At 32.0% G+C, this 26392-nt stretch overlaps 1 protein-coding gene across 1 annotated transcript; it reads right to left on the bottom strand.

The window, feature by feature from the left end:
* Positions 1-193: 193 nt before the first annotated feature.
* On the bottom strand, positions 194-25715 carry LOC145782415 (cytochrome P450 2C15-like). Its single transcript, XM_082594200.1, has 9 exons — positions 25710-25715; positions 25162-25304; positions 24663-24765; positions 21656-21765; positions 21448-21572; positions 6237-6352; positions 5950-6094; positions 2027-2190; positions 194-511 (listed from the first exon to the last, which is right to left on the bottom strand). The coding sequence occupies exons 1-9, from the start codon at positions 25713-25715 to the stop codon at positions 194-196; spliced, it is 1230 nt and encodes a 409-aa protein (XP_082450326.1).
* Positions 25716-26392: the final 677 nt, after the last annotated feature.

Genomic DNA, 26392 nt, shown 5'->3' on the forward strand with positions numbered 1-26392 from the left:
GCAAAAGTGCAAATTTTGTTCTAGCGTTTTTGTTCTTACAATTATTGTTTTATTTTTTTAAAAACAAGCACAAAAAAAAGTCTCACATCCATACCGATATTAATCCAAAATTTGCCAAAAAAATAACCTAAAGTGTGTTCATTAACACAAGCGCTCACACCTGTTTGGAAATGATCTAATCGTGTTTTAGATATCATAGTTCTTTTGCAACAAGTTTGTACCGCTGAGGCACCAACACTACTCCGGTTATTCCTTTCTCAATATCCGGAAGCTCTTCCGCTTTAGGATCAGGAACAAACTCAAACTTTTGAACCATTCCAACCAAAAATACAAAGAATTCCATTCGAGCAAGTTGCTCTCCCAGACAATGACGTGGACCCAACGAAAACGGAATCACGTGACTAGATGGAACAAAATTTCCAGCTTCATCCAAAAATCGTACCGGTATGAACTTATCCGGTTCCTTCCAATAGTCTGTGTCGTTGTGAACAGCCCAAAGGTTTGTAATAACCTGAAAAAGATATGACAGCACAAACTTTTATAGATTTGATAATTAAGTAAAATCGCCAGCCAAGAGAAAAACATTCTGCTACAGTTAATTTCTGAGCACTGAGTTCTAGGTTACTTTCTTCTTTGTTTGAGCCTTTGACACCGTAGTTCGGTCTTTTTTCCATTTTAAATTGGTAATGTTTTTCCCCACTTCGCCTAGAAACAGTCCGTAGGGCGTAGGCTATCGAACTATTTATCCAAGACACGCAGGTTTCCAGATATTTAATTCTATACAGCTAAAACTGTAGCTAAAGAAATGAAGAACTTTAACGACAGCTTGTTTTAATTTTGCAACCTATTGCATCTATTAGGTGATAAATTTGTTGCCTGTGTGCTATACGATTAACGATATAAGTTACCGTAATTATTCAATTAAATTTTGTAAGGACTTAAGTAGGCTATTATGAGGCTGCACTTAATAATTTCTCGGTTAGAAATACGATTAGGTTTGGCTACTCAAAATTTTCAAAACACTTCATTGTGATAGTAGGCCAGGGGGCCGGAGGAGTAGGCCTAGGCCTAGTATAAACCATCCAAAGCTCCTCGCAAGTTCAAGTCATTTGTTTTTGCTTTGTGTTTGTCAATCAGTGAAAAATTAAACTCCTTGAAAAATTTAAAAAAAATTCAAGAAAAAAAAAAAAAAAACACAAAATGGCGTAGGCTACATTGGTCTAAAAAAACAAAACAAAAAAAACATAAAAATATAACTTATTGATGATCATTGCTATGTTGGTCGGCCGTGGTACGTTATCAAGCGAACAACAACAAATAGTGTTGATGGTCAACGTGGGGGATACAGCTCTTTATGAGTTAGGTTTACCTCCTTAACAAAGGCAAGGTAGTTATGATAAGTTTTTCATGTTTAGTGTTATGATAGGCTAAGTGTTAGTTAGTGTTATTTATGATATAGACCTAGTCGGCTGCATAGTCGAGTGAGTGGTGAGAGCCCTGGTGTGTCAATCGAAAGTGCACCAGTTTGACATCGCTCAAGAGCATGATTGTGGCTGTCTTTGGTAGGACACTCAAAGACATGCCTGAAGGTGGATACGAAAATTTGCTTCATTGCCTTTCTTTCCACTATGGTATCTAAATCTTTAACCTCCCTGCGCAAGCCTGGACACAACTTATAATGATAGGCTATGCGAAGTGCGAACACTAAGAGCATCCACTTTAAATCTTCAAACACCGAGATTTCACCTGAAAAAGTTTATCTTTAGTCGGAAACATCAGCCTCAAAAGCATGAGGAAATTTGGAAAATTTTCAAGGCATAAGCACTCCAGTTAACAAATCAATCATTTTCATTTCATTTTTTTTTCATTTTTATTCATTTTTTCTATGAATCAACGTCTGCAGACGATGAATCATAAAGATGTAAAATAGGTCTAGTTTGCTGTCTAAGAAAACCTATACAAATAAAATCGCACATCAAAATATCTGTAGCCTATGATTTTTCAAAGAGCTCTAACTTGTTTTTACCAATGTTCCTTTTGGAATGACATATTCCTTCAACTTAGCTTCTTCACTTGTTTTATGGACCACACCTAGAGGCACTAGCGTTCTGTATCTGAAGATTTCTTGCATGAATGCGTTTGTGTAAGGCATTTCTGATTTCTTGGCAGTTGTAACTTTACCAGACGGTCCTGTAGAAATATCAGAAAATGAGCTACCGTATTTGTATTTTACCTTTTTTATCAAAAAAATGAGTGAAAACATAAGCCTATGGGTAGGTCCGCTGAGAGAATAATTTGGGCCCAGTACCAATAAAATTTTCGGGTCCCGACTTAAGACACTTCCAAGATTAAAACACTAACTTATATCGAAAAAATATGAAGTGGTTTCTTTAAGTTCTCCAGCCCCCTGGAAAGACTCTGGGCCCTTAAAATTATCCCGGACCCGAGTTCAAAAGTTCCCTCTGGACCCTCTTGTTAACGCTACTGTCTACGGGTCTGTACAAGTTTTTCGAATGTATATCAATAATAACTATAAACAGATATTACTAATCAACGACACAACATTTAACGTTATAAAACAAAAGCAAAACAGCGAACGTTTTTGGCTATGCATAGAGCTTTTATCCAGGTTAAGAAAAAAGAAAGGAAAAACAACTGTACATGGTTAAAAAAAGTAACCTCTCCACCCAAAATGTATTTCAATAAATAAAATAGTGAGAATTGTTTTGTGGCCAAACAGATTTCCCTGAATTGTGACTGAAAAAAAGACATGGCTTTATAGATATCGTGTAGCCTACAAGCCTTCAGAACTGAAGGGTGACTTGCGAGTTTGCGGTGAAGTGAAGCACCACAATAAATTCTTTGCTATTTTTGAGTCACACTTGAAAGGAAGCTGAAATTTCCTTTCTGGTAAATACGCTTCACCTTCTCAAAACGTTAAGTTTTTGCAAGCCGTTGAATTGGAAAAAAAATTGTTATTTGGGAAATGCTCGCATAGCCTACTAAGCAAAAGTAATAGGCCCAGAGGCCCTGAATAGGCCTAAATACAAATTAAAACAATGCTGCTAACGTAGAGACTAACCTTACAGTGTAATACATGACAGTGTGCATAACAGTAATACATGACTAACCTGACAGTGTAAATAATGGTATTTACTGTAAATAGTTAACTATGTCAGTGCCGAAATTAGAGAAAATTCAGTTGATAATGGTCAATAATAATTCTCTATCACATGTTATAGCCTACTTTTTCTTTTGTGACTATGTGCCTTTGTAACAATTTTTAATACCTTGTCCTGTATTGCATTCTTACAATCTGCGCGTTTTTATCAGCTCAATTTATCAGTTAATTTACAAGTCATTCTTGAAGAACGATCAAATTTTTTCATCTTGCAAGCAGTGGCGGATTTAGAGCAAAATTTTAGAGGACACCAAAGAAGTAGGCTATAGAACAACCAAATGGCCGAAAATGGAAACCAAAAAAGTTTTCCCAAGCCGCAAATGGCTTGGGAAAACTTTTTGCGTTTTTATCAATAAAAGTGCCTATCTAAGTCAGTCATCAACACTAAGTCATCTAAGTCATCAACACCACAAGTGACAATCAGTTGTAAAGTGGAGGCAATGCCATAATGCCGCTTGTGGCAATTAAAAGCAATAACAAACGTGAAATGATAATTTAGGTATTTTCCACTAAAACTTTAGGCTATACAACAGTAATTGCTCCAAGTGAATGAAAAGGGGTAACTACCAAAATCCATTTCAATAAATCACCAACCTAGAGTGCCTGAAGCTCACTGGTGCATAGCCCAAAAAAATGCATTATAAAAAACATTCAAACGGTGAGGCCTAGGTGTACTTAGTACAAGTGAGTGGTACTCAGTAAGATATTGCGAATGAAAAAATAATTCAAATATGAACCAAGCGCTTGCAGCAATAAGAGTCTACTATTTCCATTTTGTAGAATAAGCGAAATCGGGCCTATGCCCTAACAGCAAACCAAATATTGTGAACTGACAATGATGCAATTGAGCAAAAGAACAATACGATTAAACTACTCATGCTGATAATGTTGCAAAAACGTCTCAAAACGTAATTGTAATTTGTAACAACGTATAAAAATGACATTAGATTTCCTCAAACAAGTAATTCGATCACAAACATGTTTTGAATCAAATACGTAATAAATTTAGCAGAGATGTGTTCAAGACCAGATCTAGCTTTACTGTCCAAAAGGTTGATGTATGGCATTCCATCCTATCTCTTTGCCTAAACTGCCATAAAATCTGGATTGCTACCATGCATTATGTTATTTAAACTTTAGTTAAAAAAAGTTTCTTTATTAGTTATTAGTATTTTATATAATGTCCAGTGTCTCTTGTACTATTATCAGCGGTTATTAGCGGTTAGTAGGTCTACTTGCCGAGACTAAACATCACGCATTGTTTTACGTTAGTAAAATGGAAATTTACAAGTTAAAGTATAGCATAAAAAGGAAATTTGCATACAGACATAAAAAAATAAATTGGAATTTTAGGGGGCGCCGCGGCGCCCCTGCGCCATAGGAAAATCCGCCCCTGCTTGCAAGACAAAAAAGATTGTCATAAAAAAACCACTCAATTGCACGAAGAAACATTGCAGTCAAACATAGAACTAAAGTAGGCTAGGCCTACACTTTTTAACTGCTATACTGACTTCGGCCTTCAGTTCTAAAAGCTTGTGTGCAGTGTTTAGGCCATATACTTTTTTAAGTAACGTCTTAAACCAGGCTTAAACCTATCATAATATCAAATTAAAGTTATGGAGGTAATTATTTTGTAAAGAATTGCGATTTCGTTTACAGTAGTTTATCTTTTGTTTCAAAAAAGAAAGAAAATCCGTTGATTTTTGTGGTTAACGCACGAGAGAAAATTAAACAGTTTTACTCCGAAGTCATAAAAAGATTTGATGAAAAGTTTAACAAATTTTTGTTTTGGAGTTTTTACTCTGACTCGAAATTACGCAAGGTGCAAAAAAACTAGTTAATCACCTAAGTCAGATTATGATGTAGGCCTAACAATTATTATGCAAAAAGTTAACAACTGTTTTTCTATTAGGAGGCCAAAAATAATTTGGGAGGTTTTCGCGGCTAATGTAGTTTAAAGACGCATTTACAACAACTCAAAAGAAATAATCTGTTTTAAATAACAGTGAGCCCTCCAGACAGGGATATCTATAACTACGGGATTGGAAACTGTATCCAGTACTATACATCAGTAGGGTCATCACATTACTACGACTACAGAAAGATTAACAAAATAAAATACCGACTAAAAGATATACAAAATTTGATTTTACAATAATAATACAAAATGTACACTCACATTAAAACTTAATTGATTATAAAAGTACATTTATGCTGCTAGAAAAAAAACGATGAATCCAAAAAATGAATGAATGCAACGAGTCCAAAAACCGCCTACTGTTGTTCTTCAGCATTTTGGTTTCTGCAAATCGGATCAGAAGTAAATGAAGAGTGTTCAGCAATCAGTGAAACATGCTGTTGTATCGTCAACTTGTTCACAGACCAATCCAGTACGAAACCAATCCGTTTACGATGTCATCAGAACTTAAACCAATAGTCATTCTGGAAATTTTTTAAGCACCAAACAAAATACAACATGACTGCACTAATGGAATACAAACAAATAAACAAACCAGGCAAGCGTGGTCCTTACAATTTACAGCAGGTGAATTGATTGTTACACTTTTGGTTGTTCGTTTAGCCTACTACTTGCTGCCCTTTGAATTCAATTTATGTGATTATTTATCAAAGCAGCGCCCAAAGAAAAGTGACCCTACTGGTGTATAAAATGGTTTTGAGTTCCACATAGTTTCCAATCCCGTAGTTATAGATATCCCTGCCTCCAGAAAAGAAATTGCGCTGAAGATGAAACGAATCATTTAACTCACCAATAACATCATAGATTTCTTTTCGTATTTTTGCTTGAGATTCAGGATAATGCAACAAACACAATAAACTCCAATACAAAGTAGTGGAGGTCGTTTCCGTGCCAGCAACAAACAGATCGTGGATGTATTGAATTAATTGACCTTTCTATAAAAAAGCATAGAAAGTTAAGTTGGCTAAACGAAAAGAGAGGGATCGTGTTGTTTGATTCTAAATAAATAAAATTGAATTGAATATGTTAGTGTTCTTTAATAATAATACTAGCTAATTACTAATAGGCTACTCTAACCGTAAAACTGCAGTCTTGTCCTTTGTTCTTTTCGGCGATGAACGAGTCAATGAAATCTCTCAAGTGTGTTTTGTCAAACGATTCTTCATGACTGTCCACAAAGCTCATAACCCATCCTGAAAAAGGTTTATGAAAGTACATAGCACCAGAGAGAAGAAACAAATTTGTTAGAAATTGTTAGAAACAAATTTGTTAAAAATTATCAAAAATTTTCTCTTGCCTCCACGCTACACTTGAAGCAAGCAGTTTTGTACATTGTTACTACAGTAGTGGGAGAGGATTGTTAGGAGCCCCAAACAGTTTCCGGTGGCGCTATTTTCCGCTGGCGCTAGAGAGCAGGATATTACGTATTTCCGGTCGGTTTCCGGTTTGATCAAAATTTTATAGGGGATTTTTTAAGGGGAATTTTGTTATGAATAATTATACAGTTTAAACTTGACATTTGAATTAACATATAAATTTAATTTCAAGATAATAATAACTCAAATTTATAATATTATGATGAATAGTTTTGTTAAAAATTATGATAATGTTTAGTTTAAAGTACCTTATCAATACTTAATTAATTCTGCTTGTGCTTTAATGTGACTTATTCTTAGCTTAGTTGTTGGTTTGTAGTTCAAACACACGTTTTAATTTTTTCACATTAAAACAATCTTTTTTTTTCATATAAACATAAGTCTTAAATGTTCCTAAAGTATATTGGAAAATCATAAAGGTTTAATATGCTATATCAACCTATACTGTACATATTAACATTTTCTTGCTGTGGATGTACGAACTCAACCTGCTTCCTGTTTAATGATATGTTCAGAATAGTCTAGCAAGCAGCTGGTGCAATGCACTCTTAGCCAGTTAACATTATCCAGTTTTTCTTGTGTTGTTAGATTGTCAGAGTATGTTAGTAAAGTTTAGATGTAATAATTTGTACTGAAATATGTTAGCAAAGTTTAATATTGAGTTGGATATGGAATAATTAAAGCTGAAACATAGCCCCAAGTTGATTTCAATTAGATGTTAAATCTGCTTGTAACCTTTTACAGAGCTTAATTACATTTTTTTTAAAAGCAAGGAAACAACCTATGTTTGCGCTTATTTAACGTTACAGGATACCTTTGTGTCATCGCTTCTGTTTCATGATGCTGCACATTGAATGCTTTAATCGCGTAATCGTTCTAATCTTTTAGGTGTTCATAATTGTCTACAATACAAGTCCTAAATATACCAAAATGTACTTGAAGGTCATAAAGGTTTATTAACGTTATTTATGCTTCTTGCTCAACCAACATAAAAATATCAATCTCACAAAATATTAACTAATGTAGTGTTGTTGATTTAAACTGCAGATCTTTTGGTTTTAGGCATATAGAGCATGACGATTTAAATAACATATGTCAACGTATGTTTGTTTTTCTTCTCGTACAATATGTCGTGCGGGCTGATCGCGTGTAAGTTAGCAAACTGTCTGTATGTATATGCTTTGTATGTGTTCTGTATGTGTCTGTATGTTTTGTTAATATGTAAGATTTAATTAAGTTTATTTTATTAAAGTTTTGTTAATTTTTGTCGGTTTGGGTGTAGCCATGTTTTTTCGTAAAGCTGTTTGCTTGCAGGAATAGAGTTTTCACTATTGATTCTGGTGGATAGGTCTATTGGCTCGATTCCAGATCTTCCAAATGCTGGGTTTTGTTCTTGGCTGGGTTTTGTTCTTGGTGAATCTGTTATTTCGGTAAATCAATGAGGTTGCACTGTTTTTTGGCTTGTATGGATTAGTTAATTTCGTTATACTTTGATTCCTTTAATCAGTGGCTTGCTTTTAGTTTATTGTAAAGTAAATGGTCAAAGGGGTGCTTAGTCGCTTATTAGTTAGTTATATATATTATAATCTATGTCTTGTTCAAAAGCTTGATAATAATGCATTTTGGCATCTCCATTTTGGTTAATCTTCGTTTCGGTTTATGTTGGTTTTGGTAAACCTTTATTTCTTTAGGTCTACGTTTCGCTAAAACAGTGGTTTTAGGTTATCATTGATAGTAATTTTGATAAATGTAACTAATCTGGAAATTATTTTTGTTGATATATAGTATCGCTTAAAGATTGTAAGAATAATGGCTTGGTTAAAACAATGTAACTTTAGGTTTATCATGCAGGAATAAATTTTACATTTTTATTTTAGATGATGCTAATACCAGCTAAACAATCAACATTTCTTTTATACAATGAGAACACCCAAATGAACAGCTATAGAACAAATTGTTGCAACATATACTTCTACAATCGGAGGACTGAAAAAAAAATTAACAAACCTAGCACAATCTACATCACAAATTTATAAGACAAGCATGAAAAAATACAAACCTGCAGAATGAGAGTTCAAATTTTGCAACACGTAATGACACCTGTTGATAAAAACACACAAACAAACCTCCAAACACAGATGTCAACGTTACAAATTATGCAACAGAAACTTGTGATATTTTGTTGTAGTTTCTTAAGGTTGTAAAAATAAAATTGCAATTTGTTGAAAATGTTTTTTAAGTTTGTAAAAGAAAACTTAAGTTTGTGACTTAACATAATTTTTCATGTGTATGTTTTCAGAGGTAAACTTTCAGATTACAATTTGTTAAAACTATTTTTTTATGTTCAGTTTGTAAGTTATGGAACTTATAAGTTTGTAGTTTGTTAAAACTATTCTTTAAGTTGTAAATTATGGAACTTAAACGTTTGTTAAAACTAATTTTCAGTTGTAAATTATGGAACATAAAGTTTGCACCTCGTTAGTTAATGTTTTTTTTTTTGATTTATCAATCATACAAACTGAAAGTTTGTAGTTTGTTAAAAATATTTTTGGTTGTTGGTTTGTGCAATTAAAAGTTCGTAGTTTGTTAAAAGTATTTTTCAGTTTAATAAAAGTTATGTTTGTGATAAATCTTTCGTGTGTATGTTGTTAGAATAAAACTTTTTAGTTTACAGTTTGTCAAAACTATTTTTTAGTTTGTAAAACAAAACTTAACTATTTTATTTTTATTTAAAATAATTTTTCGTGTGTATGTTGTTAGAATAAAACTTTTTAGTTTTCGATTTGTCAAAACTACTTTTTAGTTTGTAAAACAAAACTTAACTATTTTTTTTTATTTAAAATAATTTTTCGTATGTATGTTATTAGAATAAAACTTTCTGATTTATTAAAATTATTTTTTCAGTTTTGTAAGTTGCAGAACTAACATTTTTAATTTCTTAAAAAATTTTTTTCGTGCTGATGTTTTAAAAAGTTTTAGTTTACAGTTTGTTGAAATAATTTTGTTTTTAGTTTTAAATTATGGAACTTAAAAGTTTGTAGTTTGTTAAAAGTATTTTTTTTTTAGTTTTTTGGTTTTTGCAATGAACACTTTATGATTTATTAAAATTATTTTTTTCAGTTTTGTAAGTTACAGAACTAACATTTTCAATTTCTTATAATTTTTATCGTGTCAATGTTTTTAGAGCAAAAACTTTTAGTTTACAGTTTGTTGAAATAATTTTTTATTTTTCTCAAGTATAATAAATCTGCTTATTTATTCTTTTTTTTTTTAAAGATGAGGTATTTCCAGCAACTATAAGCTTACTTCCAGCAACCTTAAGCGTATTTTCAGCAACTTAAAGCCCACTTATGATTTGCAAACTCTTATATTATTTTTATAATCTTTATCTAATAATCATAAAACACTTTGGATGTGTCACATGAGACGTTTAAATGACAACACTGTTTACTTAGGGTTTCACCTCCATTCGGTTCTGAAGGTTTTATTTGGATCCATGATCGATCCCACGCTTACATTTGTAAAAAGGTTTAGTATCTTGTTTATACTATGGTCACAAGTATTTTTTTTTCACATTTTCAACCCCTGTTATTTTTGTTAAACACACGCATGGTTTTCTTTGTAGATGCTAAAAATTTTATACTGGTAGTTTTATGAAGCATATTACTTAAAGTGATTTATATTGTCTACCTGCTACAACTGAAATTTAATTTCACATTCATTCTTAGCGATTTAGAGATCACTTATGTATATTCTTCCTATTCCATAAGTACAATTCATCTCTAAAGATAATGATTACCTATAACTTACTATTTTGAAGTAACAACACAATATTTTTTGAATCGTGGTAAATTGTATTGCATAAATCAGTTTTAATGCTGTTTTATTAAAAACGTATTATTGGTAGGCTACATATGCGTTGCATTTTGCAAACTCCAGAACCACTGTACAAGATTGTTTAAGAAACAGAGGAAGTCACGAAGTTGCATTGTTTTGATGAAATGCTTTGACGGGTAAAAATTTTGTAGTATTGACGTAAATTTACCATTCAAGGGTTGGTAGTTTATAACACAAAATTCACTTTATTTATAGCTCAAGATTCACTTTAGTTTCCTTGTTGACTTGCACAAGTAACTAATCAATGTTGTTTTATGAACTTTCATAACAGGTTGCTGTTTCGTTAGGGTTCTTCAGTTTTATATAGCTCAGTGCTTAAACTGTTTTGTAATTATATCTAACCTAATATGTAACCTCTAACAGATATACTAAACTGTTTTATCACATTGAAAGATGTTTTCTAGTAACCCATTGTTTTGCACGTTCTGTATGCCTCTAACTTTATGTAATGATTTTTCCACATCTACTTATAACCTAATTTCAGTGAGGTAGGGTATGTTTAAACCAACAACTTTCTATGAGTATTAATCCACAACTAAATTTTTTCACTTCAACTCATTGCTGAGTGAAAGCACACAAGCAGGTCTTGGAAACGAAAACTATTTTATACCTGTCCTGATACATTGTCTTGTATTGCATCCAAACTACAAAATTTATGTGTTACACTGATTGATTTGTATAAAAACGAACCCATATTGCCTTAAGTCCTATCAAATTCGCCTAACGAAGTGTATCATACAACTTAATCACTTCCCTTAATTGGATGACACCCTCTAAACTGCTAACACCTCCGGTTTGAATAGCTTAGGCTCCTGCTATAGCACATAATTTAATGATCACGAGTTTTCACAGTCGAAGTATGGCTTAAACGTCTTTGTGTTATCATAGTCAAAACATTTTTAAATAACATTGCAAGAAACTGTTTTATGTTGTTTAAAACAGACCTTAGGTGGGTCATGTGTGCTGAGTACTAAGTTAAGGTGTTGATCTTAAGAACCAAATGAATGAACTAGCGTCCGCATGGGGTCGAATCCCACATATAGTATTTTGATTTTGGGTTATTTTTTAACGCATAATTCGATTTATTTTGTTTCTTAACATCACTTCAGTTGCTTGTACACACGGTTGTATTTTTTCTCAGTCATAACAAGATTCCTTTTTTACATAAAAACATAGAAATCTAAAAATTTCCAATAAGTCACCTTTTGTTTGCTTAGATTTCAACATAAATAGATGAAAAATCTCTTTGCCTTTGATCTATTTTACTACTTTCTGACAAACAATCAGGTTTTGGCAACACTTTTGCAACAACTTATTAGGTTTTTACGTGTGTTCTAGCTACAATCTACTTATCATGAGTTTACTTATAATAAAAATGGCGCATAAAAATAAAGAAACTCAACTTAGAATGGTGTAACCTTCGTGATTTGCGATAAGTTTGTGCCTACAAAATGTCAATTTTGAAACTAAACCAATGTTAAACAAATATTACGATAAAATTTTACTTGTTTGTATACAGCAATACCAAAAGTAGTAATTATTTCCAACCATATAACACCACCCATTCGTTTAGAATCGACATAACACCATATTTTGACAAGTCTGAACACGATTTATATGAAATTAGCGGTTTATTTTAAATCGATCACAATATCGTTTCAAATTGATTTTGTGGCAATTAAGGTTTTATTTTAGTTTTCGGTAAATGTTTATTTATTTACATGATGTAAAGGTACGATTTTTTTTTCATTTCACTGTGTTATTGCTTGGTAAATTTTTGTTAATATCTCAGCCTTTTGTGTAACTTTAAGTGTTTTGTATGATCTAAACAAAAATCAAGCAATATGATACATTTCATGGTAACTTTTGAACAGGTCTAAACCGGTTTTGATGAAAATATGCTTGAAAACACATGATGATGCTTTATTAAATGACCCACGTATATCAACCACGAACCAAACCAGTTGCAATAATTTTGTTTCACAACATCAAAAAACTTTGTGTTCGTAGATTTTAATAATTGTTTGGTCTGTAATCGACTTTACCGGTTTGTTTACCACCAACTTATGTTTAATCATAAGAAAGTTACTTGAACACTCTACTTGTTACATGGTACCATAGCATTTACGCGTGATGATTACTTTTAACAACTGCAAACCAATAACACCAATTTATTCTACAGATCCATTAAGTAAAGATTTGTTTATCATTATCCGGAACTATTTCTATTGTCTTTTCACCATTTACCATCGAATTAGTTCCTCAGACTTTCTTTTGTCGTATGTTGTGTAATGTTTAATTCTTAAAAATATGTTATTTGAACAATTTTCCGCTTTTATGCTTATCCTCATCTCAAATAGATTGCTTGTGAGGACTGCATATTTTAATTGTTTCCATATTTTAGTAAAAATTTCCATGTTTCATTTAACTCTTTTATCTTGTTCCTACATCTAAATTTATTGTTTGGTTCCTCTTGAACTGTCTTTTGCTCACATGTTCCTGGTGTTTCATCTTTATTACCTTATCTCACTTAGAATACACTGGTTTGTGGTTAGTCTATATAATACTGACGTATACACTTTGTACTAGCTTTTACTTCCAAACAGTAGATTCATCCTCTTTATCTTCACTTAATCTTACAGTACAACTGCTTTAATTTCTTCCAAACACCTCTTCTTTGGTATTTCTCTGATCATATTGGATCAAAACTTAATAAGTTTACCAACTAGTTTTTCTGTCTTTACATATCCATCGTATTTTACCACCACTCGTATGTTTTTTCACAGATATTAATCCAAAGGTAAAGATTTAATTTTGTGTAACATTTTCAAAATAACCTCAAACGATTATTTAAGACATGTATAAAATATCATAAAATTATTTTTCAACCTAAAACAAGAAAAAAAAATGTATATCTATGCTGTTTGTGGTGATGTACTTGTATTTAATATGATTAGGTTATGCTAACTGTAAGCTATCAAACAAATTCTAAGACAATGTAAAACTTTCACCAATGCGCATTTGTCAAGAAAAACTAGAATATACTATATAGAAAAATACTTTATATATTATATATAATTTTATAGATATAATATGGTATATATATATAATAAGAATATAATAGAAAGATATAATTTTATAGGATAATCTAGTTATAATATGTTTTTCTGCAAATACGCTTTGGTGAAAGTTTTACATTGTCTTAGAATTTGTTTGATAGCTTACAGTTAGCATAACCTAATCATATTAAATACAAGTACATCACCACAAACATCTCGAGTAAGTGTTGTGGAAGAAGCACCACTTTGGTAGACAATCAGTGTGGAAAAGTGTGTACAGATGTGTGACTTATCTAAAAGAAAAAACTTTTTTTCTCAAGCGAAAGATAGATTGTTATTGTGTAACAAACAGTGATCATCAAAACTGAGTGATTTAACAATTTTGCATCTGTGTTTAGTGAAAAGTATTGCATAGATATACATTTTTTTTCTTGTTTTAGGTTGAAAAATAATTTTATGATATTTTATACATGTCTTAAATAATCGTTTGAGGTTATTTTGAAAATGTTACACAAAATTAAATCTTTACCTTTGGATTAATATCTGTGAAAAAACATACGAGTGGTGGTAAAATACGATGGATATGTAAAGACAGAAAAACTAGTTGGTAAACTTATTAAGTTTTGATCCAATATGATCAGAGAAATACCAAAGAAGAGGTGTTTGGAAGAAATTAAAGCAGTTGTACTGTAAGATTAAGTGAAGATAAAGAGGATGAATCTACTGTTTGGAAGTAAAAGCTAGTACAAAGTGTATACGTCAGTATTATATAGACTAACCACAAACCAGTGTATTCTAAGTGAGATAAGGTAATAAAGATGAAACACCAGGAACATGTGAGCAAAAGACAGTTCAAGAGGAACCAAACAATAAATTTAGATGTAGGAACAAGATAAAAGAGTTAAATGAAACATGGAAATTTTTACTAAAATATGGAAACAATTAAAATATGCAGTCCTCACAAGCAATCTATTTGAGATGAGGATAAGCATAAAAGCGGAAAATTGTTCAAATAACATATTTTTAAGAATTAAACATTACACAACATACGACAAAAGAAAGTCTGAGGAACTAATTCGATGGTAAATGGTGAAAAGACAATAGAAATAGTTCCGGATAATGATAAACAAATCTTTACTTAATGGATCTGTAGAATAAATTGGTGTTATTGGTTTGCAGTTGTTAAAAGTAATCATCACGCGTAAATGCTATGGTACCATGTAACAAGTAGAGTGTTCAAGTAACTTTCTTATGATTAAACATAAGTTGGTGGTAAACAAACCGGTAAAGTCGATTACAGACCAAACAATTATTAAAATCTACGAACACAAAGTTTTTTGATGTTGTGAAACAAAATTATTGCAACTGGTTTGGTTCGTGGTTGATATACGTGGGTCATTTAATAAAGCATCATCATGTGTTTTCAAGCATATTTTCATCAAAACCGGTTTAGACCTGTTCAAAAGTTACCATGAAATGTATCATATTGCTTGATTTTTGTTTAGATCATACAAAACACTTAAAGTTACACAAAAGGCTGAGATATTAACAAAAATTTACCAAGCAATAACACAGTGAAATGAAAAAAAAATCGTACCTTTACATCATGTAAATAAATAAACATTTACCGAAAACTAAAATAAAACCTTAATTGCCACAAAATCAATTTGAAACGATATTGTGATCGATTTAAAATAAACCGCTAATTTCATATAAATCGTGTTCAGACTTGTCAAAATATGGTGTTATGTCGATTCTAAACGAATGGGTGGTGTTATATGGTTGGAAATAATTACTACTTTTGGTATTGCTGTATACAAACAAGTAAAATTTTATCGTAATATTTGTTTAACATTGGTTTAGTTTCAAAATTGACATTTTGTAGGCACAAACTTATCGCAAATCACGAAGGTTACACCATTCTAAGTTGAGTTTCTTTATTTTTATGCGCCATTTTTATTATAAGTAAACTCATGATAAGTAGATTGTAGCTAGAACACACGTAAAAACCTAATAAGTTGTTGCAAAAGTGTTGCCAAAACCTGATTGTTTGTCAGAAAGTAGTAAAATAGATCAAAGGCAAAGAGATTTTTCATCTATTTATGTTGAAATCTAAGCAAACAAAAGGTGACTTATTGGAAATTTTTAGATTTCTATGTTTTTATGTAAAAAAGGAATCTTGTTATGACTGAGAAAAAATACAACCGTGTGTACAAGCAACTGAAGTGATGTTAAGAAACAAAATAAATCGAATTATGCGTTAAAAAATAACCCAAAATCAAAATACTATATGTGGGATTCGACCCCATGCGGACGCTAGTTCATTCATTTGGTTCTTAAGATCAACACCTTAACTTAGTACTCAGCACACATGACCCACCTAAGGTCTGTTTTAAACAACATAAAACAGTTTCTTGCAATGTTATTTAAAAATGTTTTGACTATGATAACACAAAGACGTTTAAGCCATACTTCGACTGTGAAAACTCGTGATCATTAAATTATGTGCTATAGCAGGAGCCTAAGCTATTCAAACCGGAGGTGTTAGCAGTTTAGAGGGTGTCATCCAATTAAGGGAAGTGATTAAGTTGTATGATACACTTCGTTAGGCGAATTTGATAGGACTTAAGGCAATATGGGTTCGTTTTTATACAAATCAATCAGTGTAACACATAAATTTTGTAGTTTGGATGCAATACAAGACAATGTATCAAGACAGGTATAAAATAGTTTTCGTTTCCAAGACCTGCTTGTGTGCTTTCACTCAGCAATGAGTTGAAGTGAAAAAATTTAGTTGTGGATTAATACTCATAGAAAGTTGTTGGTTTAAACATACCCTACCTCACTGAAATTAGGTTATAAGTAGATGTGGAAAAATCATTACATAAAGTTAGAGGCATACAGAACGTGCAAAACAATGGGTTACTAGAAAACATCTTTCAATGTGATAAAACAGTTTAGTATATCTGTTAGAGGTTACATATTAGGTTAGATATAATTACAAAACAGTTTAAGCACTGAGCTATATAAAACTGAAGAACCCTAACGAAACAGCAACCTGTTATGAAAGTTCATAAAACAACATTGATTAGTTACTTGTGCAAGTCAACAAGGAAACTAAAGTGAATCTTGAGCTATAAATAAAGTGAATTTTGTGTTATAAACTACCAACCCTTGAATGGTAAATTTACGTCAATACTACAAAATTTTTACCCGTCAAAGCATTTCATCAAAACAATGCAACTTCGTGACTTCCTCTGTTTCTTAAACAATCTTGTACAGTGGTTCTGGAGTTTGCAAAATGCAACGCATATGTAGCCTACCAATAATACGTTTTTAATAAAACAGCATTAAAACTGATTTATGCAATACAATTTACCACGATTCAAAAAATATTGTGTTGTTACTTCAAAATAGTAAGTTATAGGTAATCATTATCTTTAGAGATGAATTGTACTTATGGAATAGGAAGAATATACATAAGTGATCTCTAAATCGCTAAGAATGAATGTGAAATTAAATTTCAGTTGTAGCAGGTAGACAATATAAATCACTTTAAGTAATATGCTTCATAAAACTACCAGTATAAAATTTTTAGCATCTACAAAGAAAACCATGCGTGTGTTTAACAAAAATAACAGGGGTTGAAAATGTGAAAAAAAAATACTTGTGACCATAGTATAAACAAGATACTAAACCTTTTTACAAATGTAAGCGTGGGATCGATCATGGATCCAAATAAAACCTTCAGAACCGAATGGAGGTGAAACCCTAAGTAAACAGTGTTGTCATTTAAACGTCTCATGTGACACATCCAAAGTGTTTTATGATTATTAGATAAAGATTATAAAAATAATATAAGAGTTTGCAAATCATAAGTGGGCTTTAAGTTGCTGAAAATATGCTTAAGGTTGCTGGAAGTAAGCTTATAGTTGCTGGAAATACCTCATCTTTAAAAAAAAAAAGAATAAATAAGCAGATTTATTATACTTGAGAAAAATAAAAAATTATTTCAACAAACTGTAAACTAAAAGTTTTTGCTCTAAAAACATTGACACGATAAAAATTATAAGAAATTGAAAATGTTAGTTCTGTAACTTACAAAACTGAAAAAAATAATTTTAATAAATCATAAAGTGTTCATTGCAAAAACCAAAAAACTAAAAAAAAAATACTTTTAACAAACTACAAACTTTTAAGTTCCATAATTTAAAACTAAAAACAAAATTATTTCAACAAACTGTAAACTAAAACTTTTTAAAACATCAGCACGAAAAAAATTTTTTAAGAAATTAAAAATGTTAGTTCTGCAACTTACAAAACTGAAAAAATAATTTTAATAAATCAGAAAGTTTTATTCTAATAACATACATACGAAAAATTATTTTAAATAAAAAAAAATAGTTAAGTTTTGTTTTACAAACTAAAAAGTAGTTTTGACAAATCGAAAACTAAAAAGTTTTATTCTAACAACATACACACGAAAAATTATTTTAAATAAAAATAAAATAGTTAAGTTTTGTTTTACAAACTAAAAAATAGTTTTGACAAACTGTAAACTAAAAAGTTTTATTCTAACAACATACACACGAAAGATTTATCACAAACATAACTTTTATTAAACTGAAAAATACTTTTAACAAACTACGAACTTTTAATTGCACAAACCAACAACCAAAAATATTTTTAACAAACTACAAACTTTCAGTTTGTATGATTGATAAATCAAAAAAAAAAACATTAACTAACGAGGTGCAAACTTTATGTTCCATAATTTACAACTGAAAATTAGTTTTAACAAACGTTTAAGTTCCATAATTTACAACTTAAAGAATAGTTTTAACAAACTACAAACTTATAAGTTCCATAACTTACAAACTGAACATAAAAAAATAGTTTTAACAAATTGTAATCTGAAAGTTTACCTCTGAAAACATACACATGAAAAATTATGTTAAGTCACAAACTTAAGTTTTCTTTTACAAACTTAAAAAACATTTTCAACAAATTGCAATTTTATTTTTACAACCTTAAGAAACTACAACAAAATATCACAAGTTTCTGTTGCATAATTTGTAACGTTGACATCTGTGTTTGGAGGTTTGTTTGTGTGTTTTTATCAACAGGTGTCATTACGTGTTGCAAAATTTGAACTCTCATTCTGCAGGTTTGTATTTTTTCATGCTTGTCTTATAAATTTGTGATGTAGATTGTGCTAGGTTTGTTAATTTTTTTTTCAGTCCTCCGATTGTAGAAGTATATGTTGCAACAATTTGTTCTATAGCTGTTCATTTGGGTGTTCTCATTGTATAAAAGAAATGTTGATTGTTTAGCTGGTATTAGCATCATCTAAAATAAAAATGTAAAATTTATTCCTGCATGATAAACCTAAAGTTACATTGTTTTAACCAAGCCATTATTCTTACAATCTTTAAGCGATACTATATATCAACAAAAATAATTTCCAGATTAGTTACATTTATCAAAATTACTATCAATGATAACCTAAAACCACTGTTTTAGCGAAACGTAGACCTAAAGAAATAAAGGTTTACCAAAACCAACATAAACCGAAACGAAGATTAACCAAAATGGAGATGCCAAAATGCATTATTATTAAGCTTTTGAACAAGACATAGATTATAATATATATAACTAACTAATAAGCGACTAAGCACCCCTTTGACCATTTACTTTACAATAAACTAAAAGCAAGCCACTGATTAAAGGAATCAAAGTATAACGAAATTAACTAATCCATACAAGCCAAAAAACAGTGCAACCTCATTGATTTACCGAAATAACAGATTCACCAAGAACAAAACCCAGCCAAGAACAAAACCCAGCATTTGGAAGATCTGGAATCGAGCCAATAGACCTATCCACCAGAATCAATAGTGAAAACTCTATTCCTGCAAGCAAACAGCTTTACGAAAAAACATGGCTACACCCAAACCGACAAAAATTAACAAAACTTTAATAAAATAAACTTAATTAAATCTTACATATTAACAAAACATACAGACACATACAGAACACATACAAAGCATATACATACAGACAGTTTGCTAACTTACACGCGATCAGCCCGCACGACATATTGTACGAGAAGAAAAACAAACATACGTTGACATATGTTATTTAAATCGTCATGCTCTATATGCCTAAAACCAAAAGATCTGCAGTTTAAATCAACAACACTACATTAGTTAATATTTTGTGAGATTGATATTTTTATGTTGGTTGAGCAAGAAGCATAAATAACGTTAATAAACCTTTATGACCTTCAAGTACATTTTGGTATATTTAGGACTTGTATTGTAGACAATTATGAACACCTAAAAGATTAGAACGATTACGCGATTAAAGCATTCAATGTGCAGCATCATGAAACAGAAGCGATGACACAAAGGTATCCTGTAACGTTAAATAAGCGCAAACATAGGTTGTTTCCTTGCTTTTAAAAAAAATGTAATTAAGCTCTGTAAAAGGTTACAAGCAGATTTAACATCTAATTGAAATCAACTTGGGGCTATGTTTCAGCTTTAATTATTCCATATCCAACTCAATATTAAACTTTGCTAACATATTTCAGTACAAATTATTACATCTAAACTTTACTAACATACTCTGACAATCTAACAACACAAGAAAAACTGGATAATGTTAACTGGCTAAGAGTGCATTGCACCAGCTGCTTGCTAGACTATTCTGAACATATCATTAAACAGGAAGCAGGTTGAGTTCGTACATCCACAGCAAGAAAATGTTAATATGTACAGTATAGGTTGATATAGCATATTAAACCTTTATGATTTTCCAATATACTTTAGGAACATTTAAGACTTATGTTTATATGAAAAAAAAAGATTGTTTTAATGTGAAAAAATTAAAACGTGTGTTTGAACTACAAATTAACAACTAAGCTAAGAATAAGTCACATTAAAGCACAAGCAGAATTAGTTAAGTATTGATAAGGTACTTTAAACTAAACATTATCATAATTTTTAACAAAACTATTCATCATAATATTATAAATTTGAGTTATTATTATCTTGAAATTAAATTTATATGTTAATTCAAATGTCAAGTTTAAACTGTATAATTATTCATAACAAAATTCCCCTTAAAAAATCCCCTATAAAATTTTGATCAAACCGGAAACCGACCGGAAATACGTAATATCCTGCTCTCTAGCGCCAGCGGAAAATAGCGCCACCGGAAACTGTTTGGGGCTCCTAACAATCCTCTCCCACTACTTACTACCAATTGAATGATCCGGTTTGACTTTATTACTGCTTCAGTAAATTAGGTTTCATGCTGCACAACAAATCGATTGACCACTTTTTTAACGTTGCGGTATTTATTAACACATCTTAATTACCTTGCGCGTAATGGATGAGTCGATTCGTGAGAGAAGAAAGTGATTCAAAAATTTGAAATTATGAGGATCGAATGTTTGAAATTTCAGGCTTTTACGTTTAAAAATTTTCAGGCTTTTATAAAAATTATAAAAACTAACTTTATTGTTTATCTTTACTTATTATTTATCTTATTATTATTTATCTTATTATTATTTATCTTTACCCGTTCGGGTACGGATCTAACTAGATCTAGACCAGACAAAGTGGCTGTCTGCTGGGTTTAGTAACTAAAAGAGTTTTTGTTCTTATTAACTTATTTCACGAATGACATTTTTCTGACTTATTGATGTAATTCAGTTGAAAATTCACTTAGTCAAAAAACAAAACTACCTAACTTCTAAGTAGCTAAGTAAAGTTTTCAAAAAATACGATTTTTTATAAACTTATTTGAAAAAGAAACTGCGCTATATTCTCTCTGAGTTTACTAATCTAACACCACAAAAAAAAACAATGTGCTTTTCATTGGTCAAACTAATATCCTTTTTTGCAAATTTTTAACGATTAATTATTGCACAAGCTGCATGCTACTTACTTTGGATAGCTTTGTATTGTTTTTCTGTGGTGTCATTAATGATTGTGGATATAGGGGGCACGTTTTGAAGTTCTGGAAGCAAGCGAGAGATCCGAATGGCAGCAGTTCTTTTGGGGTCATCAAACCTACGCAAACAGACTGAAAACATAAATCATTGCAAGGTACATAAAAGTTTTTGCAATATAACTCTTTCTTTGCTTTGACTTACATGTGGAGTAAAGAGTGTAAGATGGAAGTGAATTCTTCATCAGCATAGTCAAACCTTTTTCCAAGCAGCATGCTGCTTATATTGTTAGATACCGCACTATGCAAAAGGTTCTAAAACAAAAATGACACAGTAAATGCTTATTACACATAGCCGTATAGGAGATGGAGGACAAGCGAGCGGTTGCTCCCCCGTTGGAAAAAAACGTCGCAAATTTGGGAATAGCTTGTCCAATTGTTTGAGCAAATTAATCTTACCATGATGTTTCGACATCTTACCACTTTAGAAGCTTTGCACAATTGTTATAACTTATGAGATACATTAACATTTTCCAATGATGTAAAATGTATTATCATCAATCTTGGAACTTTTGCATGTGGTATTGCAATCTCGGCAGAACGATAAGTTTCTGTTTAACATTTGCAAAAAGTAAATGTAAAAGAGTAGCTTACGATTAGCGAGCAGAGGTAAGCTTAGGCTACTATTGATATTTACTAGCATATAGGTTGCATTTCTTCACGGGTAAGATTTAAAAGACTGCTGGGTATACCGGTAACCTACTAACCTTATAAGGTTTTTTGCTTTTTTCTCAATATGTTACGAGCGTAATTATTAGTAAAAATCGTTTGGGCAAAAATGTCTAGTTATTTGGACAAATCAATTCTTACTATAAGTCTTCATTATTCTACCAGTTTAGGGACTTTATAGAACTTATTTGTTTATGGTGTTGCATGTTGTAGGCAATTGCAATACAGTGAATACATTAACATTTTTCTTTAAATGTAAAATGCAGCATCATAGGTTTTGGAATACAATTTGGGAAGAATGTTAAGTTTCGATTGAGTATCTGCAGAATGCAAAAGTAAAATAATGCAAGCTTATTACAAATATTCATTAACATAAACATATAGCCTACACCACATTTATCCATCGGTAAAATTTTGAAACACTGCTGGTGCTGGGTACTGGTAACCTTATGAGTATTTTTTTAGTTTTTTTCTATATTCTGCTGATGTAGTTATTTGTAAAAATATTTGGGAAAAAATGTCCAGTTATTGGACAAATCAATCTTACCATGAGTTTTCAACATCTTACCAGTTTAGGAACTTCATATATTTGTTGTAGTGTCATAGTTTATACGAAACACATTAACAATTTACCATAAATGTGAAATGTGCCATCATCAACGGACATGTCCTTTTTGTATGTTTGCACGTAGGCTGTAGGCATGGCCTGTGGGTGTAGGCCTCCATGCTCACAATAGTTAAATTAAATACTACAAAGAAAGCTTACCATTTATAGATATGGCCAAACAAGTTAAGTATTTTTCATAAATTTTAAAATTCAACAGTTGTGAGGCTGCATATACACAACTTTTGTGAGCATTTGGTTCCCATAAACAACTGTAGGCCTGTCGAAAGTGAAAAAAGTATAATCAATGAAAACAATTTTGAAATTTTCCAGAGTTTGATTTTATGTTTTTGTGGGCTACATTTGAATTGTTTTCTATAAGGAAGTTTTTTGTACGAACTGCTGTTTGTTTTTGCCAGTCCTAAGGTTTATATGCTTAGTTATTTACCATTCATTACACAGTATTATAGCAGCAATTGGAACATGTTGCTGTTGAAACGGCCCAATCGTTTGCGGACTGGAGTGGGCCATTTCAACAGCAACATGTTCCAATGGGGCCTCGCCGATTCACCATCTTGTGCGTGTGGCTCAGATTCTCAGACTGCACACCACATTATCTACCATTGTCCTGTAACTTATATCGACCCCAGAACAGATATGTGGACCTCACAACGCTTGATAAAAACACAATTCTTTAGCAGCTGCGCCTGGATGTAACAACGTGATCTGTGGCGGCCTCAAACGCAAGAAGAAGAAGAAGATAGCAGCAACGATCAAATATAGGCAAGTGTATTGTTGTTTTGTCATCCAATTCGTGCAGTTGATATATCAGGCAATGTAGACAGTGCTGTTGGTGATGTGGTCTGTATTTTGTGGCAAAGATTGAGTTTGTAACTATGAGTCATTTTTGTTCAGTGCTTGCGATTTCAGTAGATGCTTCGTTGTGAAGTTAGAGTATCTTGGTAACGATGTTACTGAAAGAACATGGATTATAATAGGTAGGTAATCGGCCGCCTTTACTTCAGCGACTACGCCCACCCAATTTATTACACCCTGGGTAGAGGTGAGCGGTGTCTTTCAACAACCAGCTGAAGCCGGGAGTCGAACCAGGATTGCATAATTGGAAAGCCAACGCCTTATCCGTTGCGCCATCCCACCGATAAATTGTAATATGACATCAATATTTATAGAAGTAGTTTTGTTCAAAGATGCAAGTTTGATGCGTATAGCATGATAAACTTTCAAGTTCTAAAAGTTGAACGTCTTGTTGTTTGTGTTTTCGTACACTGCCAAGTTGATGACTGCGGAATATAGACTACACTACCTCAAAATTGCAATGTTGCTTTCTTGACTATATTTTTGCAAAGGCATAACTTGGGCAAATTTTGTTTGCCCTCTCAAAACATTTTACTCTCCTACGGCCATGCTTGGTAATTTGTTTATTTTTAATGAAACCAAAATAGGACTCATGATGATTTAACCAAATGAGTAGCCTATAACCGGAAAAAAGAGAATAAGCGATAAACCAGCAGGCAGAATTGCATTCAAGCAAGGGCTGACGGTGCTGCAGCCCCAGGCTCCCAAAACATTAAATTAGCGATATAAGATTTCCAACAGTGCGTTTTAGTCAGGGACCTTACTTCAGTAGTGAGTTTCTAGATTTTAGCCAACAGTGACGTGTTAGCACTTCAGTGACAGATTAGTACTGAAACTATTTAGTTTCAATAAGCTTTGATGAACTAGAAACTTAGTTTTTAGTGCGCTCTAGACCTTCAATTGATATTTTGCCTTGCAATTTGTTTCGTGTTGTTGCATGATTGCTATTAGTTTGAAACACTACATAACCAGTTTAACGATTGTAAATTAGAATATCCATCACCGATATGTCAAAAGGTTCTTCATTTTGAGATCTAATTCCTTCAAAAAAATGCGACAGTTCTTCTAAACAGAAGTCTTCCATGCCTTTCTTTCCAAGCCCAAAACTAAACATTAAATTGATAAAAAAGTTAAATTTTAAACTAGCCTGAACTTTCTACCAATGCTACTTATAAAGTTATTGGTAACGTTGTATAAACCTGTGTGCACAGGTGGGCATTTGCTACTTTGAAACTAACGCGCTACCGCTGCAAAATGCCAAAAGAGCGGTAGTATCGCTACCCGTCGATGAAAAGTAACGCGCTACCGCTACTCGGGCAAAAAGTAGCGTGCGCTATTGCTACTTCTACGCTATCGCGCTTCTGTCCACCCCTGATTGTGTGTAATAGGCTGTGGCCTACATTGCACGATTATTTTAGACTCGTTAAAATGGGAACATAAAATTTTTATTGCAAAGCAACAATAATTTATGTCACGCTTTATATTTTCTAAGTCTCTCATACCCACGGAGTGTCATAAGACCAAATTTTCTTTGTGTTTTCCATGTATCACCATAGTCTTCAAGAATTATTCCTTTTGCAGGCGATGCCTTATCAAAGATTGATGTGCTTCTTCCAGAAAACTTTGTTGATTGCTTCACCAAAGCCTTATACCAAAACAATGAGAACCATAAAATGGTAGCCTATATGCCGTTGCAAAAACAATACTTATTTGTATTAAGATAGTAAAAACTCATCATTAGGGTAGGCTGCATAGTGCATAATTTGATTGATCAAAGTCCAAAAATTAAATTTATTTCATAAATGTAGAGCAAGGTGGGATTAAATTTAGTTACCCAGAAAGTCACTTTATCTGGTCCAGATCTGATAAAGATCTAGTCAGATCCGTACCCGATCGGGCTAAGATCTGGACCAGATAAAGTGGTTGTCTCTTTGTTCAATTCTGATTTCGTCACAAATTTCCTTTGTCATGAATTTGTTGATCACATTTCCTCAAATGAGGAAATTTCCTTACAATTGAACTCAGAGCTCTGCTCGCAATCACCACTGACCGCCATTAAGATAACCGTAAAGCAATGGCATTTAAATATGTTTCAATGCACGTCTAAGATTGTTTACTACAGTTCAACAAGGTACGCCAGTTTATTGTAAAATATATAAATCAACATGTCAGGCCTACAGCGAGTTTTTGGAAATCAAACTCAAGCCGTCGCCGAAATGTTACATAACAATAAAATCCTGTTGAAAATATAAGCAAGAAAACTCAAAATATCAAAAAAGAGGATATTTGAGCATTTTTGAGTGTCCTCGGAGGACCATTCATTGAAAAAAGAGGATAGACATGTAGCCCTACTACTGAACGAAATGGTTACCGAAACCAGAGAGCATCTCTTCTGACAGTCACCTATCAGACAGTAAATCAGTCGTTTATTACAATGATTCCACGTCTAGAGACCTTTTCTCAAAACGCTAGGTGACTTTTGCTCTAGTCTACATACTGTAAATTTCGCGATTAGCTTTCATGCTCGAGTGATTATATTTGGTCGTTTGTGGTGATAGTCCACAAGAACAAGAATGGTTGCTTTGATTATATCAGACCAGTTTGAAAACAATCAAACAAAAGCAACAGTTGCAAAGGCGCAGTTTAAGCAGATGTTGTAAATTACTTTTCCGATAATGACATTTAGCGTTTTCGTCTGAAAGCAGCAACCTGTAAGCTTTATAGCCTAGAACA

Source organism: Aplidium turbinatum, chromosome 13 (genome assembly GCF_918807975.1).
Source record: "Aplidium turbinatum chromosome 13, kaAplTurb1.1, whole genome shotgun sequence".
In the NCBI taxonomy this organism is placed as follows: domain Eukaryota; kingdom Metazoa; phylum Chordata; class Ascidiacea; order Aplousobranchia; family Polyclinidae; genus Aplidium; species Aplidium turbinatum.